The sequence below is a fragment of the Xiphophorus couchianus genome, chromosome 18, assembly GCF_001444195.1.
Source record: "Xiphophorus couchianus chromosome 18, X_couchianus-1.0, whole genome shotgun sequence".
Taxonomy (NCBI): domain Eukaryota; kingdom Metazoa; phylum Chordata; class Actinopteri; order Cyprinodontiformes; family Poeciliidae; genus Xiphophorus; species Xiphophorus couchianus.
The window spans coordinates 3,266,847-3,289,440 of record NC_040245.1 but is presented as its reverse complement, the minus strand read 5'-3'; the positions used below and the strand labels follow the sequence as shown (position 1 = coordinate 3,289,440).

Genomic DNA, 22,594 nt, shown 5'->3' with positions numbered 1-22,594 from the left:
AATTTCAGCGCTAATGCAAAGTGTGAAACGCTTGAAAAACCGCAAAGTGGCAGCCGCAGAAATGAAAGACTTCCACGCCTGTTTAATTCGATTCACTCGTTCGCCATTTTGTACTTTTTGCTGTCAGGCATTTTCGTACCGACGTTTGTCAGGAACGAAACGGATTTCTCTGAAAATCTGTTGATTGAAGCATTTTTAAAATGTGACTCTTACCATTTCAATGAGCAAAAATCGTTTTGCTTTTATGATCGGTTTGAACTGGGATTAGAACCAAAATACAGTGTGTAATATAGTTGTTTTTTTTAAAATAGACATTTTACTACGAAAACACTAAATCTTACCAAGTGATTTCTATACAGCAAATGTCAGCACACTTGAAATGAGACAAAACTAACTTAAAAGTAGATTATCAGCAAGATATTAAATAAATAATTGCTTAATATTGATTAAAAAGTTCTAGTTCCACCAGTAGATTATTCAATTTATTTCACAATCAACGGACACTGCGCCGTTACCTAGCAACCCCAGGCAAGCCCAGCCCGTTACCTAGCAACCTGGCTCTAGTTCCACTGGCAGATTATTTCACTTATAACAAGACATGTTTCACATAAGTAAAATAATCTGCCAGGCAAAATAGTACTTTAAAAATTACATTAAGGAATTATTGACTTAAAATAAGATCCTGTGTTGCTGAAAAGTTACTTGAAAGTCAGTTTTGTTTTACTTCTTGCGTACTAAGTAAGTTATTAGACCAAATGACTTGGTAAGATTTTGTGTTTTTGCGTGTTTACTTTAAGTGCTTATAAAAGTTAAGCATTTTCATGGTGGCTTATTCGCTGTAAATGGTCAAAATTTCACGACTTATCACTTATCATCGCTATTTAAATAGGTTTTTGCCATCAGAGTTTATTTATTTCTATTTAAATATCTCAGTTTTTATGTAGCTTATCTATATTTTCTTTCGTTTTGTGTCTCAGCGGGTTGTTTTTCATGTCAATAGGGGCTCCATGCCGTCCATTATCACCTCTCCAATTGGCTTAACAATCGCAGTAATGAGTTGACTGACACTAATGGAGGAAACGACGCATCAGCCAGTCAGAAAGACAGAAGCAGATCAGCATTCAGGCGGATTAATAGGGATAAACCGAGGAATACATCAGAGTTCCTGTCATCTAAAAAGGCTCTTAAAGAGACATATTAGTGTTGCAGCTGCTCCTCCAAGCACTGCCTGATATATAGCGCCATCTTGTGGCAAATGCTAAACATTAAGCTCTGCACTTTTTGAAATTCCGCAAACCAAATCCACCAAAATCTGAGATGAATTTGAAAGACTTTAGACAATAAACTCAGTTACTAAAATCCAAGTTAGTCGAACTTAAGCAATTAATTTACTAACATTTACTTCACAGAAAAATCCAGTTGAGATTAAAAATCCATTTCACAGCAGCAGCAGTACATATTCGCAGCAAAACAGAAAAAGTTCATTATAATTTAGCAAAAAGGTTCCTCAATTAAAATATTAACAGATAAATGTTTGCTAAAAACATTTAATGACAACTAAACTCATTATATGTCAATGAGTTAAAGTATTATAACCTGAATTTCTCTCTTCCGGTAAACTTTATTTTACTAAGCAACCAATTGTTTTATGTGAAAATAATTTATTGACAGTCGTATTCGCTCCTCGGCTTCCTTTGGACGAAAGCGTACCACGATACATAGAAATGCGGACATTTTCGATTTCGTTTAATTTTCGCAACATACTAACAGTAGAACTATCTGGTCATGATAAAATAAATATATGACCGTCTCTGTTTCTGCTAAAGCTTTAAATTAATTTGAAAGTTTCCAAACCGTGAGTTAAACTGAGCTGGGCCTGGAAGAAATGGTTTCCTCCCCCAGTGATGTGGTATCGCTTCTCGGCCTGGTGGCTAAGAATTATTAAAAGAAAAGGAAAAATTTCTGTATAACTGTACAATGTCATGTTTTTAAAAATGTCCCTTTATGGGTGGTGATAGCGGTAGTCTTTGTGACTTGGCTGATTTAGGGGTCCATTAAATTTCGTCCCTGGTGGAGATATTGACCACTGAATAGTGGAAAGTATCTCTTCCTTTTTAGTTTTGTATATATTTGTGTATTTGGTTTTAATTATTTATTGGTTCTTGATAAAACTTTTAGCCTTTAACTGGTGGTGCCTCCACCATGGCTAACCACCACAGTGTTCACGTTTTATTCAATGAACATGGTAAGTCAACAGGAATGTCGAGATTGGATTTCTCAAGAAAATTGATTCAGCAAACGGTCAAGTTTCATCCAGATGACCTGAATTGTATCCTCACCCTGCCTTTCAACAGAGGATATGACGTATGTTTTTGTTCCGGTGCTGAAAGAATTTTGGACACAATTTGAAAATGCAGAGCCCCAGTTTTCTGCTTTTGACGTTGAGAAACTGACAATTCCCTGAAAACAGTGATTGTCAGGATGTTCAATGAAACTGTCAGAGCTGAAGACATCTGTATGTGGCTGGGTAGACACTGCACTGTGAGAGGCCAGGCTATGAAGGTGCAGGATGCCGACGGCATCTGGAACTGCGCTTGGCGGGTCCCCATCAAGCAATGGGAAGACCCCCAAGGCTTCCAGGGCCTGAAGCTTCTCCCATCCATGATAGTCCTGGGGGAGAACAGAGGCTACATCCACTATCAGGGCCAACCCAAACTGTGCCGTAAATGCGGCGAGCATGGTCATCTGGAAGAGGTTCTGCAGAAAATGGGTTTTCCTGGGAGGTTCTGCTGTACCTAGACATCTCCAGCAGATTTATGGTTAACGGGTTTCTGACAAAAGCAGTGAAAGTGAACTGCGGTGTCCGTCAGGGTTGTCCGTTATCTGCCTGCATCGAGCCGCTGGTGCAGATCTTGAGAAGGACCCACAGATTTTAGGAGTAACTATACCAGGGAGTGGAGGGCAGGAAGCCAAATGTCTTTTATATATGGATGATTTTAATATTTTATGTACAGACCTTTTATCACAGAGTTTTTAAATTAACGGATTGGTTCAGCAAAGCATCGGGTTCAAAAATAAACAAAGAAAAAACAAAAGCCCAATTTTATGGACCATGGAGAAATAGTGTAAAAATAGGACTGCAGTTTCAGGGAACACAAGAACTAAAAATACTGGGGGTGAAATTCGATAAAAATGGGGGAGGAGATATAAACTGGACAGGGAAAATAAGGAGAGTAAAACAACGACTAGGAGTTTGGGGACTAAGAGCGCTGACGCTAGAAGGCAAGATTTTAGTCATCAAAGCAGTGATTTACCAGTGTTTTTATTAACCAGCTCTGTTTTTATTCCTCCTAGGAGAGTGATTTTAGAGGTGCAACGAGCCATTTTTTATTTTCTTTGGGGCTCCAAATGGGAAAGACTGAGGAGAGAAATCATGAAGAAACCAAAGGATAAAGGAGGAGAAGGAGTCCCAGACCTGTACTTGTTTTTAGGCAGCCATTACACCAGCATCCACCTCAAACAAGCCATGAACATCTCCAGTAATCACAAAACAAACACGATGACCAGATTCTGGCTGGGTTCCTACCTGAGAAAACGTAAACTGATAAAAAGTGATTTTAAAACCCCAGTAGCTTTTAACCTGCCACCGGCATACGCTTTTATACAGACATTTTTAGAACATTTTAAACTGGAAGGAGAGGAGAGCAGGATTTTAACCAACCATCGTTTTATTATTTCTGTTGTTCAGGACTGGGAACCAGTGACTCCGGTGCACAGCCTCCAGTACGGAGACGCCTCCACCGTTTGGCGCAACGTGAGCCATCCCGTCCTTCCAAACAGACTCCAGGACCTGTCATGGATGGTGGCTCATGGGATCCTCCCGGTCAGAGCCGTCATGCACTCCTGCGGCATGTCTGCAACGTCCATCTGCCCCCGACCCGGTTGTGGCGCACCGGAGTCGGTGAGGCACCTGCTGTGGGAGTGCAGCGCTGCTGTGGACCTGTGGGCGAAGGCCGGCTCCTTGCAATTCCCACACTTGCCAGCAAGGGAGGTCCTTCATGGACAGCTAGTGCTGTACGGGGTGAGCCACCGGAAAATGGCGAAAAAGGACTTCGCTGAGATGTGGCTCACCCTAGCCACCATCAAAGACGCCACTTGGACCTCCAGAAACTTGCTGGTGAGCAGGCGCAGGCAGATGCCCCCCTTGGCTGTGATCCGGATGGCGGCAGCAAGAAGAAAAGCATCAGGAGCTGCAAGTGGCGCGCCAAGGACACAGCGACCAAGAAGAATCACCTGCGCCTCCACGGACAGAGGACCCAGCAGCGGCGGCCTGGCTCTCCGGGTGAGGCAGGAGGGAAGGAGCTTTGTGGCGGGGATCCCCTCTGGGCACCAAGCGCTGCTCGGAAGGACGGGACGGCTCCGAACTTTGTAAGGAGTCACCCCGGTCCTGCTCAACGTTTTAACATACAGAGATTTTGTTTTTAATATCCTTGTTCTCATCTTCTTTTACTTTAATTTAATTGTAGAGTTGTATTTATTAAAAGAAAAGTGAAAAAAAATTGTATAACTGTACAATGCCATGTTTTTAAAAATGTCCCAAGAAACAATAAAATATTTCGGAAAAAAAAATCAGTTTAATATCTGATAGTCCTCTACACGAGGACCAAATATTAAATTGATTTTTGGAACAAGGAGCTGGATTAGGGGTTTGCCTCGTCCACTTCACACATCGTCCTGGTATTGCAGCACCTCCAGGAACAGTGCACCTCCATTATGCTATTAAATAATAATATTATTAAATACAAAAGAACTTAAGACTAATTATTTAGTCAAAAGACAGAATTGGTAAATTAAGCTTTAATGTACTATCCTCACTTCATTTAATTAACTTTTTTTAACCAGTTATTTGTCAAAGCTTTTAACATTTTAGTGTTTAGAATATATAAACATGAGATAAGATATTAATCTTTTGGTTATCTTCTGATCATGCATCTGTAGTTTCTTTTATTCATAAATTATTTCAAAATGTCCTATTTAAAAATCTCCAAAATGTTCTTTTTGTTGCCTAGAAATGTATTTACTGCTTGACTTGTAAGTTAGTTTGCTGCTTGATCTTTGAAACAACAAAGTTCATGATTCAACAATAACTTGGCAAATATGGCCGCCATGATAAAATTTAGAAGCTGTTTTGCTTATATGGTCTCTTATTATCAGCTCTCCAATACACTTGTTGTGAATAGTCGTCATGTGACGTCACAAGTCTAGGAACTTTGTAACTGACAGCCATCTTGGCAGGCAGTTGCTATGACAACAACAAACAAGACTCAAGCTTAGAACTAGCATTCCCCTTGTTCCTATCTAACGTATAAACAATAGAATTACAACTATTAACCAATTACAGTTTTTGAGTACTCTACCCACCTCTGTGTAATACTAAAATAAATAACAGTGATATTTACTGTAGTACTTACTGCTGAACAAGCAAGATTAGCTTAGCTAATGTGGCTTTTAGCTGCTAGCTAAAACAGGCGTGTGTACTGCACTCCACAATGTGGAATATGCTGTGTTTTTCTACATTTAACATTTAGTTATTTGGATTTTATTCATTCCCAATAATTCGGTCTGTATGTCAAAATGTCAAAAATAAAAAGACAAACATACAAGTTTCCATCCCGTTTATTGATGGTTTCTATTTTGTACATGAAGCTGCAGTAAAACCAAAAGCTCTACAAAAACAAGAACATTGATAAAAACAAACTCCAAACACAAAGGGCCAAACAAAACGCCAGCTGACTTTACAAAAGCTTCAGATAAAAAGGAAAAGCGTTGCGATGGCGTTCGGAGGGAAACTGATTCAGGCTTTTCCAGCGACATCACAAAGAGTCCATTGCACTCCTGCTTCCCCTGAGGTTCCCACACACAAACAGATGGTAAACGTTTTTAAAAAGGCACTTACCGAGGGATTGCATTACGTATCAGTGCATATTGTACTTGATATCAAATTCTCTAAGGACATTTCTCCCAAAACAGAGCCAATCTGAGAGATATTACATGATGAACACAATTAATTATTACATCCCATTGTATAGCAGAACACAGGAGAGATAAAACTGAAGAAAAGCATCCGTTTGAATCCTAGGACACAGTATTAAGGCTGTTCTAGATTGGACTTAATAAAAAATAGAGGTTTGTCAAATTTCACATATTTACAAGAAAAAAGGTCTGTAATGTTAAACGGTGTAAAGTCACACGACAAAAATCATAATTTTCCATGACTCAAGCATAAATTTACAATATTAAAGCAAGGATTAAAAAAATTCAGAAATTTCAATGAATAAAACTCCAATTTATCAAAAAAATGTATCTGTGGGCGTGCCGTGGTGGCGTAGCAGTTAGTGCGACCCGTATTTCGAGGCCTCGAGTCCTCGACGCGGCCATCGCGGGTTCGACTCCCGGACCCGACGACATGCCTACTGTCATATAAGGGACACTAGAGCCCACAAAAAAGACCCCCTGGAGGGGTAAAAAAAAAGTATCTGAAAAGTTTGATATTTTCCATACTCACAATGTTAAAGCTAAGATTTTGTCTAACATTGTAAAATTCAGAAATTTGGATGAAAAAGCCCTTAAATTTCTGAAAACATTTAGAAATTTTTCACCTTTTCCTTTAACAGAAACATTTCCTGCATCCAGACTCGATGCAGCCATGTTCCTCACTGACTGGTGTTTTTTCTGGATCACGTTTGAGGCGTTCAAGGAAAATCGGGACACGGGAAATTGATCCAGGAAAACAGCCCAGATCTATTGCTTACACTAAAACAAACATCCAGATGTGGATATTCTTAATTCTAAATTTTGGTCATTTTTTGTTCACAAATTTGTGACTTTATGTCAGAAAACATTGTAAGTTTTAATATTGTAGATTTATGTCTTTAAATTATAAAAAATTAGCATTTTTGTCTTGCAAATTTATGACTTTTCATTCAAAAAAAAAAATCTTATAAGTATGTGTTACTGATCTAGAAATTTTGCCGAAATAATTTTGTTTCCAGATGTTAGAATAACATCAATTTGAGAAGATTTTGGTAAAAAATTTATGACTTTCTGTCAGAGAACACCTTAGTTTTAATATTGTAAATTTATGTCTTGAAATGACAACTTTGGATTTTTTTCTTGCAAATTCATGATTTTTCAATACTTTTTTCTGTTAAATATATGAAATTAATCAAAAAATTTGAGCTTTTTTGTTAAAAAATATTATTTTCCTTTCATCAAAAGTGGCATTTATGGTCAAATATATGCCTGTAATTTTAGTTTTAATATAAATTTGAAAATTTATTTAAATCATGAAAAATTTGCATTTTTTCATGCAAATCTATGACTGATAATTTTTCTTGTAAATACATCAAATAAATGTAGAAGTTTTTAAACCGAGATTTATTGTTTTTTTTGTCATCTAAAATAACCCTAACACTCCATCACAGGGGAATCCTGATCAACAAACAATTAAATATAATTTTTTATTAAACATTTACATCCAGAAACATCAAGTTGGGCCGAACATGACCTTTGGTTGGTGCGTGCGTCGTGCACATGAAGGGAGAATCGACCCAAAACACAAAGTCAGTTTGAACGTTCACAATGCCCACTTTCGTTTCACCAAACATTTTAATTCATAAAATAAAATGAACAAATACATTCATCATATGTGGGAAAACAAAACTTTATGAATCAATTTTTTCAGGTGGATTCTCCCTTAAAAAAAAAAATACGCAATTATATTTCATAACATATTTCAAACTGTTGCATATACTAAGACTAAGGGATTGCACATACATACTATAACAGATCTTTTTCGTATATAACATTTAACATTCTAGTATAAAATATAATCCTAGGCCTATCAATAGATATCTTTTAAAATATACATTCGGGGTAAAGCGTAGGCTGGGCTGGATGTGAACGTAAAGCAACATTAAAGTCGAGTTTGCCGCACCAACGTTCTCCTTTTTCGGTTTCACAAAGGGTCACGTAAAGCTGACGTAAAGAAAAAAAACAAGAAGAGAAAAAGCAGAGAGAAATGCCGTGGCCTGTTACCTGCTCACATGGCGTCAGTTTCACAATTTCTTTCAGCTGTAGCGCTAGCGTTTTCCTTTTTCGGTTTCACGAAGAGTCACGAAAAGCTGCCATAAAGGAAATAAAAACTGGGGAAAATGTGGCGGCCGGTTACCTGCCAACATGGCGTCAGTTTCTCGATTTGTTTCAGACCTGTCTTCAAATTTAACAAAATTTGTGCAAAACGTTTGTGCAGCAAAAATGTTTTGTTTGTGCAGCTATCATCTTAAAAATATTAACAAATGTTTTCAGAGGTCGTGAGAGGTCAAACAGCTGCCGCAATTTCTTTAAAAAAAAATTGGTGTCAATCAACTCGGCTACGTTTGTGCAGCAAAAATTTTGTTTGTGCTGCTTTTGTTTAGAAAATATCAATTACAAAAATATAACAAAATTTGTGTCCAATGTTTGTGGAGTAAACATTTTAATTTGTGCTGCTAGTAATTTAAAGATATTACATTTAAAAATCAAACAAATTTATTACCAATCAACTCAGCGATGTTGTGCAGCAAAATGTTTTGTTTGTGCCGCTGTCATTTTAAGGATATTAAAAAATGTTTCCACGGGTTGTGAAAGGTCAACCAGCCACCCCCTAACTTTTTTAAATAATAGCAAAATTAGAGTCTGATGATAGTGCAGCAGACCTTTTTATTTGTGCTGCTTTTTTAAATGAAAGTTTAAAGGTCAAAAGGTCAACCACATTTCCCAAATCTATCAAAATTTGTGTTAAATGTTTGTGCTGCCTTTGTGTAGCAAAAATGTTTTGTTTGTGCCGCAATCATTCACTACATTTACAAAGTCAAACAAATTTGGTGTCAAACAACTCGGTACATTTTTTTGTTTGTGCTCCTTTTGCTTTGAAGATATTGATGATGATCTCAGGAAACTTTTTTTTATCATCTAAACTAATAGCGGCACAAATGAAAATTTTTGCTGCACAAATGTTTGACACCAATTTTGTCCAATTTGAAGAAGGTTGAGGACGGGGGGTGGCAACTTCACTCAGGTTTTTTCAGCAGAGCGCTAACGTAAAGCTGGCGTAAAGGAGATAAAAACAAAAACGTCGTGGCCGGTTACCTGCCAATATGGCATCAGTTTCAGATTTCTCAGCCAATTTATTGCGAGAGAACATAAAAGAAAAAAACTCCCAGTATGGGGCTCCGTATTATACCGACTTCAGTTAACAGCGTTAAAAAATGAAGCAAAGGTAACATCCAACAGTGTGCAGGAGAGAGCGGTCACTGTAAAACAGAGTTTTAGTCATTTGACTTCTGACATTTTAAATTATCTTTACTTTAGCTATTAGCATGTAGGATTCCCTACAAAACGTTTAGTAAGATTTCCAAAAGGCTCCCAACCCTTTTGAAATCAGGCAAAAGGCCTTTAAAGTATAAAACAGAGCAACTTTTCTCCAGTATAATCAACCTGTTTGATAATTTATGAATTCAGCCTCTGGAGAGTCTGCTTCTCCTTCAATTCAATGAAATGTTTCGAAGGCGGGAAACAAAATACCAAAGTCCAGCTCTCTGGATTTCCTGCTATGATAACTTCCACACTGAAGAGTGTTGTCACCAAGACCAGGTGGTATTTCTGGATCGCTAACTGATCAGAAAAAGACATTTTGAGCCTCTATTAGACGATATATTGCTGTGTCTTGGTGCAAAATCATTTCTGTTTAATTACTGTTGAGGGAAAATGTGAGTTATTGGTGTTTTAATTAGCATTTAACTTCGTTTTGCTCAAGAGACTAAGAAAAATATTAAATTTCCTCTGCGTGAGTAGCGACATGCTAGCATCGTAGGGTAAGATAAAGTTGACGTTTCTGGTCTTTCTGACACAAATATTAAAAATTCATTCAGAAATAGTTGTTTCTTCCACCTTCAACGCAATAAGAGTAATTTGTTTTCACGTTTTTATCATTTGGAGATTAATCAAAGATTAAAACATTAAGCTTGATCCATTTTTCTTTCCTGTTTTCTACTGCAAAACTATGAAAATTGATACAATTCTCTACAATGCACAATTATTGTTACCTTTGTTGTGTTTCTGTGGAGTCCTTTTGGTTTCTAGGGGACATTCAGTTATAAAATTCAGAAAAATAAACAATATGCAGTTGTGTAGAGAAGAAAGACGGTTGGGTTAGAAGGCGAAGAGTTTTATCTGACTTTTGGCTCCTAAACGTTACTGAACTAATTTATTTTCGGCCACAGAGGAACTAGAAATCTGGATGTCAGCTGCTGTGTTGGTGTGATCTTAGTATACTAACGGAGCCAGTGCAGATTAGCCTTTTTTAGTTGAGTTTATCAAACAGAAACAAAGCCAAGCACTTGGATTGTTTTGTATGAGGACATGGAGACATATATCACATGTTGTGGTGCTTTTCTAATGTGATGTTTAGCACCTTTGCATCACTGAGGATGCAGCAAAAACTCAATTATAACCAATGTTTAGATGTTGACCTGTGCTGGAGAGTTGACTCGGTGAGTAGAAATGTAATTTACATTCGTTTTAAATGAGGACAACTAATATATTGAGTCCTTTTCTGGTGAGAAAACTGATCTTTAAAAGGAAATTATGAAGAAAAACAGAAGCTCCTGAACTGTTGCGATGATGTTTAAACTGAAGTTAGAAGGAGTTAGAACCTGTGCAGTGGAGGATTTCTGGTTTTGTTGGTTGTTGTGTTTCTTTTCTGGGTTCCTCAGCAGTCCAGTGTAGATATCTCTTATTGTACTGAATCCAAATCTGTAGAAACAAAAAGAAAACCATAATTATGACATAAAAACAACAATAACTACAAGTGAAACCAATTTTATCCAGCAATATTATCACGTTTCCATTTGCGTGGTTAACAGTAACCACACAATTTTACCTTCACTGTTGCCAACTTAGCGACTTCGTCGATATATTTACCAAATTTAAAAACCTCTTTAGCAACTTTTTTCTAAAAAGAAAAAAGCAACAACATGTGAAAAGGCAGTGGTCGTACCGCAGTTAAAAAGCAAAATACAGGTTAGGCGAATTGGGCCTCTGTCTATTTAAAAAAAACTCCTCCAGGAAGTTGTCACAACATGGCTCCTCTATTAGGCCTTTAAGAAAATGTTTTACCAGCGTTGCTGAGAAGTAGCTCCTATAATGAGATCAGCAGATAATTAGCTCCATCAGGTGTTTGCTAATTGCTGCTGGATAGTCTGAAGGAGCAAAGTGTGGGAGGAGCTTTGTAGTTGAAGGCGGAGCTAGGTCCACCCAGATGTTTTACAGCTGAATGATTACCGTGGAAATCAAAGGATTTCTCAAACAAGCACAACAGAATCAAAGCAATAGTCCAGGTATGTTTTAGATGAGGGAATAATGATGTAAGGCTAAAAAAATGTGGATTTTACACATTACTGCTCCTTTAATAAATGTAACATCTGTAGTTGAAGCTGTGGATCTGAAACCTAAATGCTTTATTGTGCAGAGCTTTTAGATGTGAAATTAACCCGCCTGCTGCTGCTGCTGTTCGGTCCGCGTCACCATCACGTCTCTCTCTCTTTCTTAACAGTGACGTCTCCTCCTCCTGATCCACCTCCACTTGCGCCGCCTGCTGCTGCGCTCCCTGATCCAGACGCCGGAGCACCTCCCGACCCCGAACTGGCTCCGGATGCCGCTGCCGACGCGGATCCTGCTGGAGCTGGAACGACGCCCAGGATGGTGGAGACCTCTCCCTGCATGAAGGCCCAGGGCGGGCTGTTGGGGGAGTTATCCAGCGGGCAGCGCTCTCCGCTGGGGCAGTACACCTCGCCATCGCCCCGCCGGCTCTGGATGTACACTCTGGTGCAGGGGAAGCAGAACCTGCATTTGAAATGAGAGACAGGAAACATTTATGAGAATACAACATGTATAGAGCTGTTATAATTTCCATCTCCCTTCTGGAGGGCAAAAAAGCTACTGCTAGCTGAGGATTAGCATTGGTTTTAGCTGTTTACCTTAAATGTATGCCTGATATATAAAAGAAAAAAGGTGTAGTGCTTTGCTACTAATTGCCAACACTACATAAACTAGATAACAAGGTCAGGCAAAAGTTTTTAAATAAGAAAAAAATAGTGAGGGAGAGGGAAGTAGTTCAGCAATGCTAGCTTGACTTTGACAACTTTAGCATGTAACTGTGCTGTGGAATTCGGTTTCAATTCAGTTAAAAAATAGGCGACCTAAACTGCTCTCTGACAGATCATAAGTAGAGCAGATATTTAAATTAGCTAATCTACCACCGCTTTGTTAAATGTTCTTAAGAATTTAAAGTTTAAATGTGGATACTTGCAATAATAAGCCATTATCATTTTTTGTTTAAAATGATCTTAAAATGACAATATTATCATTTATCGTAATAATTTCTGGGACAATTTATTATCCAGTAAAACTTGCTATTGTGACAGGCCTACTAATTATTGTTTTAGTTACTAATTGTTTTATCAACTTATCGGATAAAAAGGTTTGGCATATTCTACAGATTTTTTATTTTACCATTTAAGTCTTTTTTTTTTTTTTTTAGAAAATATTACAAATAAATAAAAAAATGCAAACAAACAAATAATTAAAGTTCTTTTTTTAAATAAGAAAATAAACATTACATTGATTAAAATGCATCAAGATTTTATTTATCTAGTGAATTTGAACCAGGAGAAGCAAAAACAACTTCAGTTTTGGCTGAAACATCTTTACAGATTTTGTTCGTTTTTATCTCGAATGCAAATGTATATTTATACATATTTGGCTTAATTACTGCTGTGATTGTTTTTTTTCTGGAAATTGCATTTTTTAAAATTTGTATATTGAACTTAATGATTAATCAAGTACTAAATTATTTGATAATTATTTGAATAGGTTAATCATGATTAATGGGAGGAATCTTTTCAGCACCAATTCAAATAATTGATTTATCAATTCTGTAGCTACAAATGATCAAGCGTAGGCTAAAGGAATGCTATGATTTCTTATTTAAAGAAAAAAAAAATTTCATTTGCAATTTTAAATGTATTTTTTATATTCTGTAAAATAAACTTGAAATCTCCAAATAACCTAGCACTAAAGACACATTATTGAATTGGAAATGTTTTTTTATTTTCTTAATTTAAAAACAGAACTGAGTTTCCTTGCATTTTTTATTTTCTAACATTCATGTGTTTCTAACATGTGTCATGCGACAATTTTTGTGTCGATTAATCGTTTTCGAAATATCGATTACTAAATTAATCGTTAGCTGCAGCACTAATAAAAAAAGCGCAGTAAATCCAGATAAACAACAGAAAACAAACCTGTGCCCAGGCACTGATGGACACTGGACAAAGTGTGTGTCCTCCAGCCGCTCATGGCATAGCGTGCAGGACAGCGTGTTTCCGGTCGGATGGGTGTTGCTGACAGATGCCGACCCCAGCTCGGAGGCGCCGTTGTTGGGTAACGCCGCAGCAGTCGTGGCTGCCTCCGCGGAGCTGCCGGATCCCAGAGGCTCGGCTCCGGACCGGGCCGTCGGGGGGCGTTGCTGCCTGGCCGGGGATGAAGCGGGCTTCGGGCTCGTCTGGCTCACGCCTCCAGCCATGGAAAAAGACGAAGAAGACAGGCTTGTGCTCTTGCTACCACTGGTGCCAGCCTGTGTCTGAGTCTGGGACTTGGCCTGGGAGGAAATGAGCTCCCGCTCCAGCTCCGGAGTGATGAAGGAGGAGATTCCGATCCCCAGCTGTCTGCGGCTCATCTCAGCCAGCACCGGCGCCGGGAAGATCATCGGGCTGCTCATCGGCGCTGTCCTGGCGGTCAGACCCGCTGGCATGCCCGCAAGCAGCCCAGGCATTCCCGCAATGCTTTGAGACACCAGATTGGGCGGGATGGCGGCTCCGATCATGGGTCTCCGGCTGCTGCTGGGGCTCTGGCGGTTCACCTCATGGGGCGGCTGTCCGTCGCGGTGGAGCCCGTTGGGCGGCACGCGTATCGCCGTCCCGCCGCCTTCCCCTCTTCCTCCCCGCTCAAAGCGCTCAGCGTGCTGCCTTCCGCCGTCCGGCCCCGGCTCTGCTCTTGCTAAGGAGCCGTGTTTGTTAGGAGAAGGGCCGGGCGACCTCACGTTGCCGTCCTGCATGCCGTGACTCCGCTTCAGCTGGCGGGCGCTTGCTATCAGGAACTCGATCTGGTTAGCCCCCTCGTAGTTAACGCAACCGCGGCAGACCACCTCGCTGAAGTCCCACACCACGGTCCATGGCATCTTCGGCAGGTCGCACAAGTAGCACCACTGGCGCCTGGACGACGAAGAAGGGGAGGACATGGCTACCTGGCGGGCCACCTGGCACACCTGTTCGGGTTCAAACAGCCAGCTAGCACGCTAACGCAAGTTAGCTTGGTTAACCTATTTCGGTTCGACAGGTGGACGCCCTCTCTTTTCGACAAACTTTCCGCCTTAATAGACCCAACACAACTTTAGAAAAACACTATTCATTTTTAACATTAAAAATAATGACAAATATTAAAGTCGTCTAAGCTATTTTTCATCTATTTGCTTTGTTTATCCTGTTCGGCCTACTTCTCGCTCCTGTCAACTGTTTTTCCCCCGACAGACGCTGGTACGTTACGTAATAGTTCGAGGGGGATTGTGGGTGTTTGAGTTGTTTTGATCGGCGCTACCGACTCAGACACTACCATCAAACCGGGAGGTGGAACTACAATCCACCGTGACCCGGAAGTACTCCAAGTCTGGGTTCACTTTGTGTCAACACATGTTCATTCCCACCTCAGAGCCATGTGTGTTGAGCTAAAAAACGTTGTGAGTTATAACGTTAGCAGTTATTTTTGAGCTATAAAACATGCCAAAAGACATTTCTTCGTCTTCGAGCGAAGATGAAACGGATGATGTTGCCACGGAAACAACAGAACGGCAGAAAGAACCCGGTAAGCATACGGATGTAATTTAAGCTAAGTTGGTGCAAAAAGAAATGGGTTTTAAAATGTTATCTCAGATCAAAAACTTAATATTACAATATTACTACACTTTCAATATGAATTAGAGATAACTATTTTGACTATGCGTGTTGTTAATCAACAAAGTTGCTTAATTAAATACGAATACTGATAATTTATGTATAAAATAATACAGTTTGAGACACGCTCCATGCCAGTAGATGGCGGTAATGCATTCCATACATTTCTTACCAAGTGGAACTAGCACTTTTAAATTAATGACTTAATGTTTTAAGTCATTAAGAAGTTAATGACTTTAAACAAGCTCTTATATGTTGCAGAAAAGTAACTTTTAAGTTTGTCTTAATTCAGCTGTTTGAACTGGAAACAAGACCAAAAATATTTGGTGAAATTTAGTGTTTTTGCAGTGAAACGTGTCTTTTTGTAACCTAATACATTTTATGTAGACTTTGTTCCTAAAAATGAAAAAAAAAAGTCTATAAAATGTTTTATTATGACATTTTAGCTTTCCTTTAAGACTAATTTCTTGTTAAAATGAATACTTACTTCAAAAGCTTTGATCCTTTATCCTAAAAATTACTTTGGTACACTGCAAAAAAGTTTTTTTGGTCTAGTTTTTGTGCAAATATTTTAGCAAACTTGAAATAAAACAAAACTAACTTACAAGTAATTTGTTTTAAGTCAGTAATTCCTTGATATTGATAAAAAGTGCTAGGTCCATTGGTAGAATATTTCACTTATAATTTTCCCATGTTATAAGTGAAACAAATAGACTTGTCACAATATTTTTTGTGAATGATAAAGTGTCCCAGAAGTTATTGCAATTAATATTGTTGTTTTTAAACCATTTTCAAGCAATATAATGGTCTTGCATTACCAAGTATCAATAACTTTAAATTATAATGATCATTTAACACTGGAACTGGAATACATTTTAAGTATCCAAAATAAATAAAACAACAAATAAAATGAATTATGAAGTCTCTGTAAACAAAATTGCTCTTCAAAAAAAGGGCTAGTTGAGACCAAAGCACCAAACTGAAGACTTTTATCATCCAGTTTTTAGTGGGAAAAGAGAAAAACAATAAATTGTGGAAATGATTGATCTCGTTCTAATTTTTCATGGGATTAATTGATTTATTGATTTATTGTTTATTGCGACAGGTCTAGAAATAATCTGCCAATGTGATTTTTCATCAACATTAAGGCATTATTGACTTAAACTAAGCTCCTACATCTTGCCGAGAAGTTATTTATAAGTTAGTTTTATTTTACTTGAAGTGCACTAAAATATTTGCACTAGAAACTAGAGTAAAAATACTCAGTAAGATTTTGTGGTTTTACAGTGAAGATGTTGTGCATTTTGACACCATAATTGAATAAAATTCCCTCACTTTTCAGATTTTTATTTGTGTTTGTCCATCACAAAACATCCCAATAAAAACAAAACAAAAACACGTGGAAGCGTTTTCCCACATGGTCCTAAGCTGACAGATCCTCCGCTTTCTAATTCTTATTTAATGAAGAATTGCTTGTTTGTTTCTGCAGCGAGGAAGACCGCGCGGTTGGAGTGTCCTGAGGACTTTGTGTCTTTCTGCCACGTCCCCTGCAGCAGCACGCTGGCAGACAATCTGAGGAACAACGAGAACGAGTTGTGGCTCATTAAAGCTCCTGCCAGCTTCGACCCCCACTGGTAGGTACAGCCTGTGCTCCTTGCGTCCGTTATCATGCATTCCCATCTTTACAAGAACTTAAATGAAAATGAAGCGTTGTCCTTGCAGTTTTCTCTCGCTGTTGTTCCGTTTCAGCCGGGAACGTGAGGTTGAAAATCCTCTCAGAACTCAGTCAGGGATGATTGTCAGTTTTTCTGCCGTAGTTTACTGGCCACTTTTAGATTTTATAGAACAATAGCAGCTGGTGAGGAGATCTTGGTTCAATCCAGTCCACAAAGACTTTATGTTCAACGAGTTTGTTTGGTTTTTTAATCGCTATTTTTATGAAGATATTTTTGAAATAAACCTTAATTTCCTTCCTGTTTGTCATCTTCTCAATTGTAAAATGTTGGTTTCATTTCAAATGAATAAGTTCCACCCATTATTTCCATCTACATTTATTGGTTTCCCATGATAAAGACATGGATGACCAGTATTTGACTGGTTTGAGTCAACTTGTCATTTGAATGGAGAAAAATTACATGTGGGGTTCCACAAGGTTCAGTCCTCGGACCCCTGTTATTTACATGTTCCTGTTAGCTCAGGCAGAGCTAGCCCAATGCTTTTAGCATATTGTCATTGTTGAGGCCCTTTATACCAACATGTCAACACCAGGTGCTTCATCGATCCTAAGCGACTCTACTGGCCTATATGTAGCATACCGGCTACCGTTAGCGTCATTTGTAACTAGCTTACATCAGGCTGTTGTTATCATGTCTATTGATTTTAACCTTACAGAAGTAGCAAACAATAAAATAATAATTAGGATTTTGAAATGCAGAGTGGCATTTAAATGGTCACATATTATTTCAATTATTTGAAAGAAACGGCAGCAGAAAAACATTGAATTTACAGTAAACAAGTTAAGAAGTTTAATATAAACGTGACAGGAGGAAGAGTTTAACCTATTATATGTGTACCATCTATAAAATAATATGGAACTACTTTTCCCATATGTAATGGCATTTAATTTGTATTTTTCAATGTTATTTAAAAATCATCATTATAGCTTCGTGTTTTAGGGGCCCTAAGCAGCCATTTAACTTGCATTGCGTTGGGCCGGCTCTGAGCTCCGGTTATGTCAAGAAATTACAATAGTTACTATAAATACACAGATGATACACAGCTCTACATTATGATGTCACCAGGTGACCATTGAACCGTCCAATCAGTGAACAGAAGCTAAGAACAGATAATTGTGTTGATGTGCCAAAACTTTCTCCGGCTGAACAGAAACTAAACTGAAGTTATTATTTTTGGACCTACAGAGGAACGATCTAGAGAAAACGCACAGCTTCAGTTATTACAGCTGGAAACTAGAGATCAGGATGAACTCTGACCTGAACCTTCAGACACATAGAGACGGTTACAAAGTCGGCCTTCTATCACCTGGAGAACGTTTCCAGGATTAGAGGAACTCATCCATGTGTTTCTGTAGTTGCATTGATTACTGCAACAGGTCTGCGTAAAAGATCAGTCAGAACGCTGATTATTTCACTTATAACATGGGAAAAATGTTTTGTTATAAGTTAAATGTTCTACCAGTGGAACTAACTAGAACTTTTTCATCAATATTAAGGAATTATTGACTTAAAACAAGCTGCTATATTTTGCTGAAAATGTAGTTATCTTAATTTCAGTATACTAGGGTATTTGACATTAGACAAAATGTGTATTCCAACTCTCCACTTGTTTTCCCTGCAGCTTCAGCGGCGTCCAGGTTCCCCTGTCGGGTCTCCAGACCCTGAAGGTTCCGGTTGGACCGGTCCAGCAGAGCTACAGCGTCCTGGCGTCGTCCCGCCCCAACGACCTTCACCTGCTCACCAGCGACAGCCGGACGTCGGACGGCTTCGTCTTCGCTCCGGCCTTTTCCGGCCTGCTGAACATCTGCGAGAGCTACGGGGACGCTGACGGCGAGCGGGCGCCACACGTCGTGCCGGCCGCCCCGGCGCCCGCCGTCCCGGCCGGCCTCAAGCAGCGGTTCCACCCGTTCGGCAGCAAGACTCCAAAGCTCACCTACGTGGCGGAGAACGAGGTGGACGGAGCCGCGTTCGGGCCGTCGTCGACGACGCTGCGGCCGCTGGTGATGAAGCAGTTCGTAGAAGATGGAGGCCGGGTGGGTGATGATGACGAGGAGGAGGAAGGCAGGAAGAGGAAAAAGAAGAAGAAGAAAGAGAAGCGGATAAAGTCGGAAGAAGCGGAACTGTTGCTGCAGATGAAACAGGAACCATCCGACGAAAATCTGGACGAAGTGACGGCGGCGGGGCTTCCTTTCGGAGAGGAGAAGACAATGAAGAAGAAGAAGAAGAAGAAGAAGAAGGACAGGGAGCGGGAGGAGGTTGAGGAAGGACTGGAGCCCAGCGTGAAAGTTAAAGTGGAACCAGGTTCTGTGAAATGTGAGCCGCTGGACGTTCTATACGGCGACGCAGCAGAGAGTTCAGGGAAGAGGAAGAAGAAGAAGAAGAAAAGCAGAACTGAGGAGGACGTTCACTCCTGATTCCCTCCATCTTTGAAAGTCTTCAGACGTAAACGCTTAAAGCTGCAGCATGTAACGTTTATAAAAAAGGATTCTTTCACGTTTATGAGACAGATAATCTCTGAAAAGATTGATCTCCTCCACCTCATCCCTGAGCTGCTATTGACACCAGAAGAAATGACCAAAACCAACCAATCAGAGTCTCGAGGCGGGGCTTAGCGCTGTCAATCAATCTCATTTATCATTTATTCTGATAAAAGTGCTAGAGGCGGACAAACAACTCACCGTTACAAGAAAACTGTTTATCCACCATCATTGGATATGGCTACGCTAACTAGCCTTAGCATTCGCGGGGGAAGGTGATTGACAGCGCTAAGACCCGCCTCCTGGCTCTGATTGGTTGTTTGTAGTCGGCACTGGGAGAAGGCAGAAGAGCTCGGATTTTTTACAATGTATCTGTGTTAAGCCATAAATACTTTGTAAACATTTCTTGTGAAGGTTACGTACTGTCTCTTTAAGGCCAGTTTCCGTCACAGCAGCTGGACGAGGCGGCAGGATGGGAAACGGGGAAGCATCTCCTCGTTTTGGTCCAGTTCCTGTCGACTCCTGGTGGATTTCATGGCCTTAGATTCGCTCTTTGTCAGTGTGTTTGTTTACACAACCACAGATTTACTGTTGGTTTTTCAGCCGAAGCTTTCAGGAATGATTTGGGTCAAAAAACAATACAAAGAAATTAAAGAAACTTTTAATGAGGGGAAAAAAGTGTTTGGTGTTTTTTTTTTGTACTGCATTTTTGAATTCAGACCAAAGGTTTTCTAAAAAATGTGATTTCATCCTGGAGGAATGAAAACCAAATTTGTGGCCCTGAAATCCAACAATAACATGGATGAAAGAAGATTAAATGACTTTTCCATCCAAGTGATGCAGGATGCTGAGATAGCATTTGAAATGTGGGTTTATTCCCAACAAAATAACATTTAAAAGGATAAATAAATGTCCTCTATTGTCCCAGGTTGAGGAAATTCCTGTGCACCAACAGCAGAATGTAGATTCAAACTATGGTTTTAAAAAAAATACAAAAACAGGAAAATAATTGACGCTGTACAGTAAGTGTGAATTTAGAACATAAGAAAAATAATACAGCAAATTAAAACTCAGGTTAAAACAAACTGAAGACTAAAAATGGACTGAAAAGTGAAAATCCCAAATAAATAACAGCTAAATAATGTTCTAATTAAAATTTCATTACTCTGATTCCTCTCAATAAAATCCTCTGCAACAAACTTTTTTAATTCAATTCAGTATTAAAATAAATATGAAGGTTTGGACCAAAATATAAAGTTAAGTGGAACATTTGGTGTTTTAGGGATCAAAATGACAATAATTTAAGTAACAAAAAATAAAATCAGACAAAACAAAAATTTTTCCAAATCTTTCAATATGAAACTTTAACAAAAACTGCAGGTGTGTCTCTGTCTGGTGAATGTTTGGTTAAAACATGTTTGTTTTTCATTCATTGGGTAGAAAATCCAAAAATGTTACTCAAGTTAAGAGTAGAAATACTTCATAATAAAATTACTCAAAGTACAGTGTAGTAAAAATACTCCTACAAGTAAGTTTTTTCAAAAAAGTTAGTAAATGCAACTAGTTACTACCCAACCCTGCATTTAATTTAATGGCAAACTTCAACTTCCTGATCAACTTTGCCGTTTTTTCTAAAAACTTCCGTTTTTCCCGGACGCAGCGAAGGAATCCTTGCTGTGGCCGGTAGGTGGCGCCAGAGTCCGGCCTGTGGGCCACACAGCTCAGCCTGCAGCCTCAGAACAACCTCTCACCTTTTAAACACTTTTTTCTCCCAACAGATGTGATGGATGTCCTCCTGGTGTCTGATTGCAGAGGAAGGGTTTGTAAATGTTGGTTTCTGAGGCGGCAGACGGAGAATCATCGGATCTTTGAGTCTGAGGTGAAACATTTTAGGCTCGGCTCTGCATCACCCCCACCCTGCTTCTCTCCGCTCTGCACCGGAGTATGGTCCTGCTTCCTAATGAGCTCAGGCACCTCTGGTGCTTTCACAGCTTCACCATCTGTGGTACACACACACACACACACACACACACACACACACGCACACACACACCACACACACACATTCATGCTCCCAGGCTAGGAAGCATGTCCATCTGACCAGACTTTGCAGCACCTTGCAGCTCTAGGATGGCGTATTGGGCCACTGTATTCACAAAAAACTAAATTTCCACTAAAAACCTCAGAAAAAACAACCAGGAAATTTTTGAGTTTGAAAAGTTAACATTTGCTACAAAACTCAGAAATTTTCCAGGAAAAACAAAGAAATTTGTCAGTTTGAAAAAAATCTAAATTTGCTAGGAAAAAAAACTCTATCGGATATTTGCGAGAAAAAAACCCTAAAAGTTTGAGCTCAGACATTTTTCAGAAAAAACAAAGAAATTTCTGAATTTGATCAAAGAATTTTCTGGGTTTGAAAAATCAAAAATGTTAGATTTTTCAAACTTGTGTTTTTTTCTGGAAAATTAAAAAAATAATAATTCTCACAAATTTTCCACTTTTCAAACTCAGAAAATTTTAGAATTTTCCAGAAAATGTATGAAATTTATCTCAAAATGTATGAGTTTTTCCTAGCACATTTTTTACTTTTCAAACACAGTCATACTTTTTCTGGAAAATTCTGCAATTTATTTCAAATTTATGAGTGTTTTTCAAGCAAGGTTTAAATTTTTGTAACTCAAAAATTTTCTTGTTTCTTAAAAAGATTCTGAAATTAATCCTTTTTTTTCTTGCAAATTTTTGACTTTATAACTGAATTTCCAAAAGTCAAAACATTTTGACTTCAAAGATTTCCTCATTTTTTCTATAAAAGCTCTGAGATTAATCTTAGAAAAATTGAGTTTGTTTTTAAAATTATTTCTGACTTTTCAAAACTCATAAATTTCCTCATTTTTACTAGAAAATTTCTGAGATTAAACTGAAAAAATCTCAGAAGGGTAAATTTTTTGGCAGAAATTCACTGCTGCTTCTTTTTTTATCCACCATGGTGCTAACAGCTCATCCTGCAGATTTTGTTGGTTTAGCTGCCAGCCAGTAAAGCGGAAAGCCAGAAATGTCAGCGTCTGGGTGAAGAGTCTCTCTGTGAGTCAGAAGTAATGCCAGAGATGTGTGTATCCTCGCAGGTATGTTGAAGGTGTGTGAGATGTTGCTTTCCCTCTGCTTGAGATGGATGTTGTGTAACGGCAAGAGCTCCCATCTAAAGGTGGCGTATTATGCAAAACTCACATTTTCCACATTTTTATACTTTCATTTGGGTTTCTACTGTTTCTAAAAG

General features: G+C 38.8%; 2 protein-coding genes and 1 pseudogene across 2 annotated transcripts; 2 read left to right on the top strand and 1 right to left on the bottom strand.

Annotated features, from left to right (window-relative positions):
• The first annotated feature begins 4,611 nt into the window (after window positions 1-4,611).
• Window positions 4,612-4,771, top strand: LOC114133707 (uncharacterized; annotated as a pseudogene).
• An 889-nt stretch (window positions 4,772-5,660) lies between these two features.
• On the bottom strand, window positions 5,661-14,704 carry irf2bp1 (interferon regulatory factor 2 binding protein 1). Its single transcript, XM_027999506.1, has 3 exons — window positions 13,404-14,704; window positions 11,596-11,943; window positions 5,661-10,854 (listed from the first exon to the last, which is right to left on the bottom strand). The coding sequence occupies exons 1-2, from the start codon at window positions 14,396-14,398 to the stop codon at window positions 11,628-11,630; spliced, it is 1,311 nt and encodes a 436-aa protein (XP_027855307.1). The 5' UTR covers window positions 14,399-14,704; the 3' UTR covers window positions 5,661-10,854; window positions 11,596-11,627.
• A 91-nt stretch (window positions 14,705-14,795) lies between these two features.
• polr1g (RNA polymerase I subunit G) lies at window positions 14,796-19,991 on the top strand. Its single transcript, XM_027999515.1, has 3 exons — window positions 14,796-15,018; window positions 16,597-16,741; window positions 18,465-19,991. The coding sequence occupies exons 1-3, from the start codon at window positions 14,934-14,936 to the stop codon at window positions 19,255-19,257; spliced, it is 1,023 nt and encodes a 340-aa protein (XP_027855316.1). The 5' UTR covers window positions 14,796-14,933; the 3' UTR covers window positions 19,258-19,991.
• The last annotated feature ends 2,603 nt before the right edge of the window (window positions 19,992-22,594 follow it).

Excerpts from the sequence above, each read along its gene's own strand:
- irf2bp1 (XM_027999506.1), bottom strand. The coding sequence starts at position 14,398 with ATGTCCTCCCCTTCTTCGTCGTCCAGGCGCCAGTGGTGCTACTTGTGC. Across the intron at positions 11,944-13,403 it reads CCATCAGTGCCTGGGCACAG|GTTCTGCTTCCCCTGCACCA; the intron begins GTTTGTTTTCTG and ends TTTCAAATGCAG.
- polr1g (XM_027999515.1), top strand. The coding sequence starts at position 14,934 with ATGCCAAAAGACATTTCTTCGTCTTCGAGCGAAGATGAAACGGATGAT. Across the intron at positions 15,019-16,596 it reads AGAACGGCAGAAAGAACCCG|CGAGGAAGACCGCGCGGTTG; the intron begins GTAAGCATACGG and ends TTGTTTCTGCAG. Across the intron at positions 16,742-18,464 it reads GCCAGCTTCGACCCCCACTG|CTTCAGCGGCGTCCAGGTTC; the intron begins GTAGGTACAGCC and ends TTTTCCCTGCAG.